Raw genomic sequence first — 13729 nt, 5'->3', positions numbered from 1 at the left:
AAGGTTTTACTGGTTATTTCCAGAGAGAGAGAGAACAAACTCAGAATGGCCCAGGATAGAGTTGCCAGGATTGTGGTATAAAAGCACTGGCCTTTATTTGTTTGTTTGTTTTTGGAGACAGAATCTCACTCTGTTGCCCAGGCTGGAGTGCAGTGGCGCGATCTCGGCTCATTGCAACCTCTACCTCCTGGGTTCAAGCGGTTCTCCTTCCTCAGCCTCCTGAGTAGCTGGGACTACAGGCGCCCGCCACCACGCCCAGCTAATTTTTGTATTTTTAGTAGAGACTGGGTTTCACAATGTTGGCCAGGATGGTCTTGATCTCTTGACCTCGTGATCCACCTACCTCAGCCCCCCAAAGTGCTGGGATCACAGGCATAAGCCACTGCACCCGGCCGTTCTTAATTTTTTATCTTACAAATAGACACAGGGTTGGTGGGAGGGCGGGTGTCTCCCTATGTTGCCCAGCCTTGAACTCCTGGGCTCAAGCAATCCTCCCGTCTCGGGCTTATTTTATTTTATTTCATTTCATTTCATTTCATTTCATTTTTTATTTTATTTTATTTTTATTTTTTGAGACAGAGTCTTGCTCTGTCGCCCAGGCTGGACTACCGTGGTGTGATCTCGGCTCACTGCAAACTCCACCTCCTGGGTTCCAGCGATTCTCCTGCCTGAGTCTCCCGAGTAGCTGGGACTACAGGCGTGGCTAATTTTTGTATTTTTAGTAGAGTAGGGGTTTCACCGTGTTAGCCAGGATGGTCTCGATCTCCTGACCTTGTGATCCGCCCACCTCGGCCTCCCAAAGTGCTGGGATTCCAGGGGTGAGCCCCCGCGCCTGGCTGTATTTTCAAACAAATTAACAAGTCACACCTGAATCCAAGCAACATAGCTGCCTTATAGGGCATCAGCCACCAGCCCTTTTCAGCTTTTCATTTGAAATACCAGAAAATAGAAAACAACCAGCATAGCCATCCATAGGGGACTAGGTAATTAACCTATGGCAGTGGCTGTCATGCATGTCTGATCATGATCCATGACAAGAAATACATTTTGCTGTGACCTAGGAGACACACACACACGTATATATAATAGAAAATAAAGCCAGGTGTGGTAGTTCACACCTGGAATCCCAGCACTTTGGGAGGCCGAGGCGGGTGGATCACCTGAGGTCAGGAGTTCGAGACCAGCCTGGTCAACATAGTGAAACCCCCGTCTCTGCTAAAAATACAAAAATTAGCTGGGCGTGGTGGCATGCACCTGTAATCCCAGCCGAGATCGCACCACTGCACTCCAGCCTGAGTGACAGAGCAAGATTCTGCCTCAATTAAAAAGAAAAGAAAAGAAAAAAATAATTTAAAAAAGGAAACTCTGGAGCAAGAAGGGGCTCTCACAGAACCAATGGGACAGAGCCAGCCAGGGTAGGTCACAGAACCACCATGGTGGGTTGTTACAACTGACTCAGGAGGAAACATCTAGAGCCCCCTGGACTTTCTTTGGATTCAGTGTTTATGGAAACTCTGTGGGCTCTCATTGAAAATACACAGCAGGGCAAAACAAAAACCCAAAGGTGAAACACAGCGGAAGAGGATGGAAGGAGAACCCTAAACTGGAAGTGAAGAGATGGAGCGGAGGGTTGGGGCTGCAGGGATGCTCTGTCATGGAAACCACAGTGCCACCTGTTGCCTTGGAAACCACAGCACCTCATGTTGTCATGGAAACCACTGTAATGATTCCTCTTAAGAGTGCTTCAACTATTTTTAAATCAGCTAGCAATCATGGTGGCTCTTTAACGGGAAAGCAGGCAGGCAGCTGACTCCACTTCTCTCACACACACTCATATACACACATAATTGTACCTTTATAATATTTAGGCTAATGCAAAATTAATTGCAGTTTTTGCCATTGAAAGTAATGACAAAAACATGGCCAGGTGCAATGGCTCATGCCTGTCATCCCAGCACTTTGGGAGGCCGAGGCAGGAGGATCACTTGAGCTCAGAAGTTTGAGACCAGCCTGGCCAACATGGAGAAACCCCGTCTCTACTAAAAATACAAAAATTAGTCAAGTGTGGTGGTGCACGCCTGCAGTCCCAGCTACTTGAGAGGCTGAGGCAAGAGAATTGCTTGAACCTGGGAGGCAGTGTGCCACTGCACTCCAGCCTGGGAGACAGAGCAAGACTCTGTCTCAAAAAAAAAAAAAAAAAAAAAAGAAGCCAGGTGTAATGGCTCATACCTGAAATCCCAGCACTTTGGGAGGCCAAGGTGGGCGGATCACCTGAGGTCGGGAGTTCGAGACCAGCCTGACCAACATGGAGAAACCCCGTCTCTACTAAAAATACAAAATTAGCTGGGCGTGGTGGCACATGCTTGTAGTCCCAGCTACTTGGAAGACTGAGTTCAGAGGATCGCTTGAGCCCAAGAGATGAAGGCTGCAGTGAGCTATGATTGAGCCACTGCACTCCAGCCTCATAAAATAAAAAACCGCATCTCATAAAATAAAATAAAATAAAATAAAATAAAAATTGTGGAATATTCCAAACTCAAAGTCAAGAATAGAGAATTGACTGGCCACAGTGGCTCATGCCTGTAATTCCAGAACTTTGGGAGGCTGAGACAGGAGGATCACTTGAGCCAGGAGTTGGAGACCATCTTACTGAACATAGTGAGACCCTGTCCCTATGAAAAAATTTTTAAAATTAGCTGGGCATGATGGTACATGCCTGTGGTCCCAACTACTCAGGAGGCTGAGGCAGGAGGCTCGCTTGTGCCCAGGAGGTTGAGGCTGCAGTGAGCCGTGATCCTGCCACTGCACTGTAGCCTGGGAGGCAGAGCAAGATCCTGTCTCAAGAAGAAAAAAAGCCGGGCGCGGTGGCTCATGCCTGTAATTCCAACACTTTGGGAGGCTGAGGCGGGCGGATCACGAGGTCAGGAGATCAAGACCATCCTGGCTAACACAGTGAAACCCCGTCTCTACTAAAAATACAAAAAATTAGCCGGGCGTGGTGGCGGGCGCCTGTAGTCCCAGTTACTTGGGAGGCTGAGGCAGAAGAATGGCGTGGACCCCGGAGGTAGAACCTACAGTGAGCCGAGATCGTGCCCCTGCACGCCAGCCTGAGCGACAGAGCGAGACTCTGTCTCAAAAAAAAAAAAAAAAAAAAGTACAAAAATTAACCAGGCATGGTGACAGGTCCCTGTAATCCCAGCTACTCGAGAAGTTGAGGCAGGAGAATTGCTTAAACCTGGGAGGCAGAGGCTACCCACGCCACTGTACTCTAGCCTGGGTGACAGAGTGAGACTCACAGTCTCAAAAAAAAAAAAAAAAAGATATTTATATAACTAACCCTCATGCATCCCCTGCCATTCTTTATCAAATCTTAATACTATAATACTATGCTAAATTTATTTACACTTTTTTTTTTTTTAGCATTTTTTTTTTTTTTTTGAGATGGAGTCTCGCTCTGTCGGCCAGGCTGGAGTGCAGTGGCCGGATCTCAGCTCACTGCAAGCTCCGCCTCCCGGGTTTGCGCCATTCTCCTGCCTCAGCCTCCCGAGTAGCTGGGACTACAGGCGCCCGCCACCTCGCCCGGCTAGTTTTTTGTATTTTTTTAGTAGAGACGGGGTTTCACCGTGTTAGCCAGGATGGTCTCGATCTCCTGACCTCGTGATCTGCCCGTCTCGGCCTCCCAAAGTGCTGGGATTACAGGCTTGAGCCACCGCGCCCGGCCTTTTTAGCATTATTGGCTGGGCTCAGTGGCTCATGTCTGCAATCCCAGCACTTTGGGAGGCTGAGGCAGGTGGATCACTTGAGGTCAAGAGTTTGAGACCAACCTGGGCAACATGGGGAAACCCCGTCTCTACTAAAAATACAAAAATTAGCTTGGTGTGGTGGTGTGTGCCTATAATCCCAGCTACTCAGGAGGCTAAGGGAGGAGAATCTCTTGAACCCGGAAGGTGGAGGCTGAGTGCACCACTGCACTCCAGCCTGGGGGACAGAGTGAGACTCTGTCTCAGAAAAAAAAAAAAAAAAGAGATTTATGTAATTAACCCTATGTATCCCTTGCCATTCTTTATCAAATCTTAATACTATGCTAAATTTATTTACACATCTTTAAACCAAATTATTGTTTAAAGAGGCTGTGTCCCACCTCCCATATGATTTGCCCTCTTCGTCTCCCCAGAGGTAGTCACTTTGAGTATCACTGCATTTAAAAATCCAATATTTATCAAACCTCAGTGTCTATCATTCCCCTGCATGCCAAAATAAATAACTGAAAAAGAGATAAGAAAAAACGGAGAGTGTCTAATTTCCCTGTACCTGAGGGTCACATTCCTCCTCCAACACCCCACTGTGTGACTCAGTTTCCACTGCAGCAACTTTGTCTGCAGCCTGCATCACAAACAAGCACCCGCATTTGTAAAACTACTTGGCAAACATAGCAAAAGCCTCTGAGATTCAGCAAACATCCATTCCATCTCATTTTAGTTATGATGTTTTACAATCCACTGCTAGTACAAATTTACTTTTTATCCCATCCAGATTGATGATTTTCTTCTTCTTTTATTGGTTCGTTTATTTATTTATTTATTTATTTATTTATTTATTTATTTATTTATTTATTTTTTGGTCTGACAACTTAGCAGAATTTTCAAACACACTGAGATATCTTCTTTTCTCCTCGAAGAGAAAGTTCCAGAACTTTGATTCTGTGTGCACACACTGGGGTTGAGTGGCATTCCTCAAGGGGCAGCCAGGACTGTTAGGCGTATTGGTTCTGCAGGAAGCTGACACCTGGCTTTTGAGGCAAAGCTGAAGGCGTTTCTCTCCCTACCTTGCCCCCATCTCTCCATTCTGTAACGCATTATTTGTTCACTTTTGTAGTAAATTATATGTAACATAAAATTCACTATTTTAACCTATATTTATTTATTTTTTTTAAATAATGTACTTATTTTTTGTTTGTTTGTGAGACGGAGTTTCACTCTTGTCGCCTAGGCTGGAGTGCAATGGCACAGTCTCGGCTCACCGCAACCTCCACCTCCTGGGTTCCAGTGATTCTCCTGCCTCAGCCTCACAAGTAGCTGGGATTACAAGCATGCGCCACCATGCCCGGCTAATTTTTGTATTTGTAGTAGAGACGGGGTTTCTCCATGTTGGCCAGGCTGGTCTTGAACCCCTGATCTCAGGTGAGCTGCCTGCCTCCCACAGTGCTGGGATTACAGGTGTGAGCCACCATGCCTGGCCTGTCTTCGTTTTCCTACCTTCACTCCTACTAGCATTCCTGGACCCAGATGTCCTGGATGCAGAGGTTCCTCTTCCCATTCCCATGGGGATCCCAACTACTTCTCTAGAATAATTCTTTTTTTTTTTTTTTTTTTTGAGACTGAGTCTCACTCTGTCGCCCAGACTGGAGTGCAGTGGCGCCATCTCAGCTCACCGCAAGCTCCGCCTCCCGGTTCACGCCATTCTCCTACCTCAGCCTCCCGAGTGGCTGCGGCTACAGGCGCCCGCCACCACACCCGGCTAATTGTTTTTGTATTTTTAGTAGAGATGGGGGTTTCACCGTGTTAGCCAGGATGGTCTCGATCTCCTGACCTCGTGACCGCCCGCCTCGGCCTCCCAAAGTGCTGAGATTACAGGCGTGAGCACCGCGCCCAGCCCTCTATGGTAACTCTTATTCAAGTCACCGATGGTCTACATCTTTCCAAAGTGAATAGTACATCTTTGACTTCATTTTGCTCTTTCTCTTGGTAGCATTTAACATGGCTGACCCCTCTATCCCTCTGGACAAACTTTCTCCAGCCACACTGTCCTGGGTCACCTCCCAACTCCTTGTTCACTCCTTCCTATTCTCCTTCGCTGCCTCCTTCTCTTCTTCAGCACAGAGTTCCCAGGGCACTGTCTGTGACCTCCTTCTCTAAGCCTTTCCCTAGGTAGCTACATGGAGTCCCACCGCTTTGAATACTCACTGCTCATACGCTGAAGCTCTCAAATAAATATCTGCACTAATTTTTTGCGTTTTTGGTAGAGACGGGCTTTTGCCATGCTGCCCAGGCTGGTCTCAAACTCCCAAGCTCAAGTGATCCGCCCTCCTCAGCCTCCCAAAGTGTTGGGATTACATGTGTGAGCCACAGCGCCCGGCTTTAATATACTATTAACCAAGTTCTTGCTCATGGGCAGCAAGGTTGAGGTAGGAGGCCCAGGGGACACCACTGAGGACCACACTGAAGACTGACCAAAACCTTGAAAAGGCACCGAAAGCCCTTCTCCATAATACATGCCCGCCAGCACCATGACAGTTTACCATTGCCATGGCAACACCCATAAGTTACTGCCAATTTGCTAGCTAATTCTGAAAACCCACCCCTTAATTAGCACGTCATTAAAAGTGGGTATACATGTGACTGCAGCCTTGCCCCTGAGCTGCTATTCTCAGCACACTGCCTAGAGGGTAGCCTTCCTCGTTAGATTTTGGAGGGAAGGTGAGGGTTAAAGAAAGACACAGACAGAAGGCGGCTCAACAGCAACCCAGGTATACTGCAGACACCTGTGGGAGTTGGGAACGAGCCTAGTGCCAGAGCCCACCCCTGCTTATAGGCTGGGGGTACTTATAGTTATGGGTTGGAGGGGTCTGGGCAGTATGGCTTGCTGCCCAGCAGGATATTGATAAGGTGGTTCCATGTTGAGGAGATTCTGGCCCTTGTTCTGGTGGAATGTGGTGTTCTTTGCACTTTCTCCCGGCAGAATATGATCGGGATGTTTATTTAGTTGGGCCTTTGTCCACCTTGTGGTCAGGTGGTTAGGCAGGATGTTTCTCACAGCCGGCACCCTCGTGGAATATTTCACTTTGACAAAGACCTGCAAAATAGTGGGGGGCTTACAAAATGGTTGCAGTTTGGACTAACACTTATCTGTAGGCGCAGTCACTAAGTTGTAACATTGTCCCCTGCCTGGAGGACGCCAAGAACCTGCCCTGCATCACGCTGAGGAAACAAGAAAAAGAGAGGCATTATCCTCATGCTAGAAGGGGTCGGGGACGAGAGTGAAATTTCTAGAAGTTTCTGGAAATTCCTAGAAGAACTCAGGAGCTTGTATCAGAGAAGGCTACAAGCCCAACAGGAGCTGTGGCTTTTTTTTTAGAGGAACCCAAGAAGATTAAAGCCTCGTTTTCCTCCTTCCTTGATTTCTAGTGTCTTCCAAGAGTTGCGTTGGGTGAATCCAACAGTGGAGCAGAGGATAATACAGTCAGTGGGTGCACCCATAGATGTTAGCGCTTCTCAGCGACCTAATCCCCGTTCTCGAGGGCCAGTTGGGTGGAAAGAGTGGGCCTCCGTGGAGGCGCCACCGGGATGTATCCAGACCCCCTTGCTCTGCAACCTGAAAAGGCCACTCTTGCACCCGGCTCCCCAGGCCCAGTTGCAGCGGCGGCACACAGGCCTGGCTGAGGGCTAGCAACCCACGCCCGGTTGCCATGGAGACGTCGGCACCTGCGCAGCCCAAGACCCCCGAGCGGCGGTGCGGGAGCCAGTGCGCAGGCGCGCGCTGCGACGCCAGCCTTGGCTCAGCGCAGCTAACAGGATCGAGGCTGGACGCCGCGTGACCCGCCCGGGCCGGAGTCGGGGCGGACGGCGCCTTCTTGGTCCTTTCTGCCTCTAACAGCGGTGCTGGGGTAGCCGGAGCCAGCGACTGGGAAACAGCTGCATTCCGGCTGCCCCTCCTTGGCCTGGCTGGGCGGTCAGAGGCTGGGCTGCCAAGTAAGTCCCGGCCGGGCAGGCGGAGCGTCAGGCCCGGGGGAGGAACCGAGAGCCTTTTGCTGCAGATTCTGGGACACGTGTGAGCACCGGGGTCTGGGTTGGGGAGGAGGGTGTTGGGAAAGCGCGAGGCCTCCTGCAGGCCAGCCGCGGAGGGGGCAGCTAGGATCTGTGAGCTTGGCCATCTTTCTGGAAACCTGACCTTGCTCCCTTTTCACCTTGCAGGATTACTGTTTTTGGGGACCGCTGCAGCCCACGCCCACCTAATAGACTCTTTACTACACGTAGTAGGGTCAAAGCCGCTAAATGTCCAAGACCATGGCGATGAACCTTCTGGAGGATTGGTGCAGGGGAATGGAAGTGGACATCCACAGGTCCTTGTTGGTCACAGGCATCCCAGAGGACTGTGGCCAAGCAGAAATTGAGGAGACCTTGAATGGGGTCCTCTCCCCACTGGGCCCGTACCGCGTGCTCAACAAGATTTTTGTGAGGGAAGAGAATGTTAAAGCTGCCCTCATTGAGGTTGGTGAAGGTGTGAATCTGAGCACCATCCCCCGTGAATTCCCAGGAAGGGGTGGTGTCTGGAGAGTGGTCTGTAGAGACCCTACCCAGGATGCTGAGTTTTTAAAAAATCTGAATGAATTCCTGGATGCCGAGGGACGCACCTGGGAGGATGTGGTCCGCCTGCTCCAGCTCAACCACCCCACACTGTCCCAGAACCAGCATCAGCCGCCAGAGAATTGGGCAGAAGCTTTGGGGGTGCTTCTGGGAGCGGTGGTACAGATCATCTTCTGCATGGATGCTGAGATCCGCAGCCGGGAGGAAGCCAGGGCCCACGAGGCTGCTGAGTTTGAGGAGATGACAGCCTGGGCTTTAGCAGCAGGGAAGAAGGTCAAGAAAGAACCGGGGCTTGCAGCAGAGGTGGGTTCTGCCTTAAAGACGGAGAACCCCAACAACTGGAATGCCACGGAAGACCAGCATGACCCTCCCAAACCTTTGGTTCGCAAGGCTGGAGCTAAGACTCGCTCCAGGAGAAAGAAGCAGAAGAAGAACCCCAAGCAGGAAGCAGTGCCCTGGAAAAAACCCAAAGGCATCAATTCCAACAGCACAGCCAACTTGGAGGATCCTGAGGTGGGTGATGCTGAAAGCATGGCAATCTCAGAGCCGATCAAGGGCAGCAGAAAGCCCTGTGTGAAGCAGGAGGAGTTGGCTTTGAAGAAGCCCATGGCGAAATGTGCCTGGAAGGGTCCCAGAGAGCCATCTCAGGATGCTCGGGCAGAAGCCGAGAGCCCAGGAGGCGCCTCTGAGTCAGACCAAGATGGTGGCCATGAAAGCCCACCAAAGAAGAAGGCCATGGCCTGGGTCTCCGCCAAGAACCCCATGAGGAAGAAGAAGAAGGTGAGCTTGGGCCCTGTCTCTTACGTCTTGGTCGACTCAGAAGACGGCAGGAAGAAGCCGGTGATGCCAAAGAAAGGGCCGGGCTCAAGAAGGGAGGCATCAGTTCAGAAGGCCCCTCGAGGCCAGCAGTCTGCCGAGGCAACAGCCTCAACTTCTAGGGATCTGAAGGCCAAGCCAGAAGGCTCTCCTCGGCGTGCCACCAATGGTGAGAATGACAGCAGAAGTGACTGGGCTGTCATCCAGCAAGTGGATGAGGCAGGACTAGCTAGGAGTGACAGGTGGGGGCAGAGGAACCTGAGGAGGTGGTGGGTCAAGCGGGTGATGAGGAGGACCCTGGTGCATGGCGGGAGGTGGATGACACACCAGTTGAGGAGGGTAAGAGCCCAGACTGCCCTCCCAGGAGCCCCTGAAGGCTGATGCTGGGAACATCTGGTGGGCAGGAGATGACAGAGCAAACCCACCAACCGGTTGTTTATCAATGAGTGTCACTGTGGTCATTTGCCACTACCTCTGACCCATCTTCCTTGATGAGAATTTAATGGTTTGGGCCCAGGCTTGGTGGCTCACACCTGTAATCCCAGCACTTTGGGAAGCCAAGGTGGGCAGATCGCCTGAGGTCAGGAGTTCAAGAGCAGCCTGGCCAACATGGTGAAACCCCATCTCTACTAAAAATACAAAAAATTAGTTGGGCGTGGTGGCATACGCCTGTAATCCCAGCTACTGGGGAGGCTGAGGCAGGAGCATCTCTAGAACCCGGGAGGCGGAGGTTGCAGTGAGCGTAGATTGTGCCACTGCCCTCTAGTCTGGGTGACAGAGTGAGACTCTGTCTCCAAAAAAGAAAAAAAAAGAATTTAATGATTTGGGAGGCTAACGTGGGCAGATCATCTGTTGTCAGGAGTTCGAGACTAGCCTGGCCAACATGGTGAAACCCCATCTCTACTAAAAATACAAACATTAGCTGGGCATGGTGGTGGGCACCTGTAATTCCAGCTGCTGGGGAGGCCGAGGCATGAGAATTGCTCGAACCTAGGAAGTGGAGGTTGCAGGGAGCCAAGATCACACCACTGCACCCCAGCCTGGGTGATAGAGTGAGACCCTGTCCCAAAAAAAAAAAAAAAAAAAAAATCCTTTGGAGTTATGGTGTTTGCAGGGTATGTGGCTTTAAGGGTGGAATTTTCTAGAGGCCTGGATGGGGAATAGAAATGTTCAGGGACCCAGAAGTTTCTTGGAAGTAATGTATTTCCTAATGACACCTCTCTGCTTCCCTTCTTGAGCTGTTCTCTCATTTATTTGCAGAATCCAGAAAGGTTTGATCTGGGGGACCACCCGTACTGAGGAGTTGAAAGAACAAGGAAGAAGTTCCAAGTCAACCAAGTTTTCTCTTGTCACTGAATAAAATAAGACTTTGGACTCTCTTAGGGACCCTGTTGATAGAGATCTGGCTCTGAGGTAAACGATAGGTGAGGTCTTGGGTGGGAGGGAGTTGGGGAAGGGTGGTAGACCTCTATGCCCTTTTCTCTACCAGGCCTGCCATTTCACCACCTCCTCTACTCACCTTCCCTTCGGAGTCAGGAGAGTTGGTAAGAAGATTGGGAAAATTCTAGAACATTCATTCCCCTTTATGCATGAGCAGGGTCACTGTTACACTCATCCATGTTCAGCCTTTCTCCTCCATGCCTTGCTCCCTACTCGGAATGGTCAGCAACCTCTGCAGGCCCTGGCGTTTGGAGGAGCTGGGTGGCCCCGCTGTATTCTTCCTCCCGCCTTTCTCTCGTGTAACCAGCGGGGTAAGTTAAGCCAGGACCTTCACTGCAAACCTGGCTTCATTGCCCCTTCAGTCTCCAGCTTCCATCCTCCAGTTATCTAGCCAGGAGGTCCCAAGAGTTAGTTTTAGAGAAAAAGAATGTCTGCCTAGACCTTGAAGTCTTTGAGTTTTAGAGTCTGTTAGTAAAAATGGCACTTTGATTCCCATTTGGGATGAGCCCTCTCAGGAATCCTGTGGGGAAGCGGGGTGATTGTAGGAAAGGATGCAGGTATTCCTAGGTCCCCAGCTGTAATTCCATCCATCTACCAAACTGTCACCATCTTTGCACCAAACTGTCACCATCTTTGTAGCAGAAGGTCACTACTCACGTTATATATAAGTAAGAGGGGAAAGAATATTTTAAAACTTGGCTGTTGGCTGGGCGTGGTGGCTCACGCCTGTAATCCCAGCACTTCGGGAGGCCGAGGTGGGTGGATCACAAGGTCAGGAGTTTGAGACCAGCCTGACCAACATGGTGAAACCCCACGTCTACTAAAAATACAAAAAGTAGCCAGGCGTGGTGGCGCGCGCCTGTAATCTCAGCTACTCAGGAGGCTGAGGCAGAAGAATTTTTTGAATCCGGGAGGCGGAGGTTGCAGTGAGCCGAGATTGCGCCACAGCACTCCAGCCTGGCGACAGAGTGAGACTCTGTCTCAAACAAACAAACAAAACCAGGTCAAGAGATCAGAGATCGAGGCTGTTAATGTCTGCCCTCTGAATTTAGACACACTATATTAGACCAGACCACCACGTGTCATTATTTGTGTGTGTGTGTGTGTGTGTGTGTGTGGTTGCGTGCCCATGTGTAGGGGAGAGGGCAGGGTTCCTGAGGTAATGGTTTCCAGACTGTATCCTAGATGTCCACAAAGATGTAATCTGAATTTATTTTTTTCACGTGTTTAAAAAACTCAAAAGTGACTACTCAGATATGTTGGAAAGCAAACCAGTCACATTGAAGACTATCAGAATATTACCTTGTGTTTATAGGTTAACTTGTTTTTGTACACATCTTGAGTTAGTTATTTCTGGCATCTCTTTGCTTAAAATTGAGTTTCTTGTAAATGCGACTGATAAGCGAGGTTAGAAGTGGAAGAAATTCAGTCCTGTGCATGTCCTATAATCTGACGCCCTGAAAGCAAGTTTCCTTTCGTCATTCACATGCTCTTGTCCTGCCGTGATGCTTCAGTTGTATGGTAGCAAGTAAACGTGTTAACATGGTGAACAGTAGTAATATTCTATCATAGAGTATTAGCCCTTGCAAGTTTTCAGGGCATCTTTTCCGACTTCAGTTTTTGTGCTAAAGAATGTGAACAGTTGTTAGATGTTCTCAGTGATTCAGCTTTAAAACACATTTCTCGTGGTGATTCATTTCAAAATCCTGAATGAGTCTGACTGAAAAATACAAGAGAAAAGAGAGCAGCTACGCAGCTGTGTGCATCGAGGTGCTCCTGGGGTGTGTGCCAAACGAAACCCAGGGGTGAACTGCACTCTTGAAGAGACCAAAGCCTGCAACTGTCCAACTTCTAATTTCAAAACGGGTCCATTACGGCTTCATTGTGTTAACAGGCTGACACCATGACTAGTAAATGTAAACGTGTATGTATAAAATAAAGTTTAGCAAATTGTGTCCTGTTAAGTTTTCTCTTTTGTAGGTGGGGATTGCATGGACTATTAAATTTGAGGAAAGGGTTCCCCCTTCAAACAGTGCCCTCAGCCAGACATGACTGGTTATCAGATACGGGTTCAAGCTTTGAGAACTGTTAATGATCCACGAGAGGAGAAACTGTTTGTCCTCTTTGCGAATGGCTTTCCACCGATGTGGAAGGACGTCCCACAGATCTTGGGGTTTCTAGAAGAGGTATTGGGTGATGCAAATTACCTCAAAGTGCCAGTTTATATTTTTATAAACAGCTGGAAGATGAAAACCTTTCGCTCCCCTCCTATTCCCTCACACAGAAGCCAAGAGGTCAGTGGCACGATCTCAGCTCACTGCAGCCTCTACCTCCTGGGCTCAAGTGATCTGCCCGCCTCGGCCTCCCAAACTGTTGGAATTACAGGCATGAGCCACCGCGCCAGGCCAGAAGCTGAGGTCTTTTCGCTAAAAATTTAGTTTTCTTCTGGCTCTCCCTGCCCCTCTCCAAGAACTCCTGAACCAGGGTGGCCACTACGTCAGTTGCTTGGAATCTGTTCAAGGTACCATTTCGTGTTCCCACCTGCTGACTCAGGATCTCTTGGGGGTTGTACCTGGGAATCTCCATCTTAAACAGTTTCTCCTGAGAATTTGGTTTTTTTTAATTGAGATGGAGTCTAGCTCTCGCCAGGCTGGAGTATAATGGCATGATCTCGGCTCGCTGCAACCTCTGCCTCCCAGGTTCAAGCGATTCTCCTGCCTCAGCCTCCCGAGTAGCTGGGACTACAGGTGTGTGCCACCACACCCAGCTAATATTTTTGTATTTTTTTTAGTAGAGATGGGGTTTCACCATGTTGGCCAGGATGGTCTCGGTCTCTTAACCTTGTGATCCGCCTGCCTCAGCCTCCCAAAGTGCTGGGATTACAGGCATGAGCCACCGCGCCCAGCCAAGAATTCTATGAATAGTACCGGTTGGAGAGCTTCAGGTGGAATAATTCAGGCTTAGGGAAAGGGAAGTGTCCTTCGGGGTCCAGGTTGAGGTTTTGTGAAAGTGAATGGAGATTATGAGGAAAGATGCGAAAGAGATCAAAAGGGAAGCTGGGATTTGAGGACAGGTTGCTCGTTAGGAACTGCCGTGTACTCAGAAGCATC

General features: G+C 49.5%; 1 protein-coding gene across 4 annotated transcripts; it reads left to right on the top strand.

Annotated features, from left to right (window-relative positions):
- Positions 1-7519: 7519 nt before the first annotated feature.
- On the top strand, positions 7520-12574 carry PNMA8A (PNMA family member 8A). Of its 4 annotated transcripts, none has more exons than XM_071087213.1 (3): positions 7520-7748; positions 7971-9348; positions 10440-12574. In XM_071087213.1, the coding sequence occupies exons 2-3, from the start codon at positions 8052-8054 to the stop codon at positions 10454-10456; spliced, it is 1314 nt and encodes a 437-aa protein (XP_070943314.1). In that variant the 5' UTR covers positions 7520-7748; positions 7971-8051; the 3' UTR covers positions 10457-12574. The 4 variants fall into 4 exon arrangements, with proteins under 4 accessions (XP_070943314.1, XP_011734338.2, XP_011734337.2 ...); XM_011736036.3 differs by having other exon boundaries at positions 7971-9421; XM_011736035.3 differs by having other exon boundaries at positions 7538-7827; positions 7971-9421.
- Positions 12575-13729: the final 1155 nt, after the last annotated feature.

This window comes from Macaca nemestrina, chromosome 20 (assembly GCF_043159975.1).
Source record: "Macaca nemestrina isolate mMacNem1 chromosome 20, mMacNem.hap1, whole genome shotgun sequence".
Lineage (NCBI taxonomy): Eukaryota > Metazoa > Chordata > Mammalia > Primates > Cercopithecidae > Macaca > Macaca nemestrina.
This window is presented reverse-complemented; position numbering and strand designations above follow the sequence as displayed.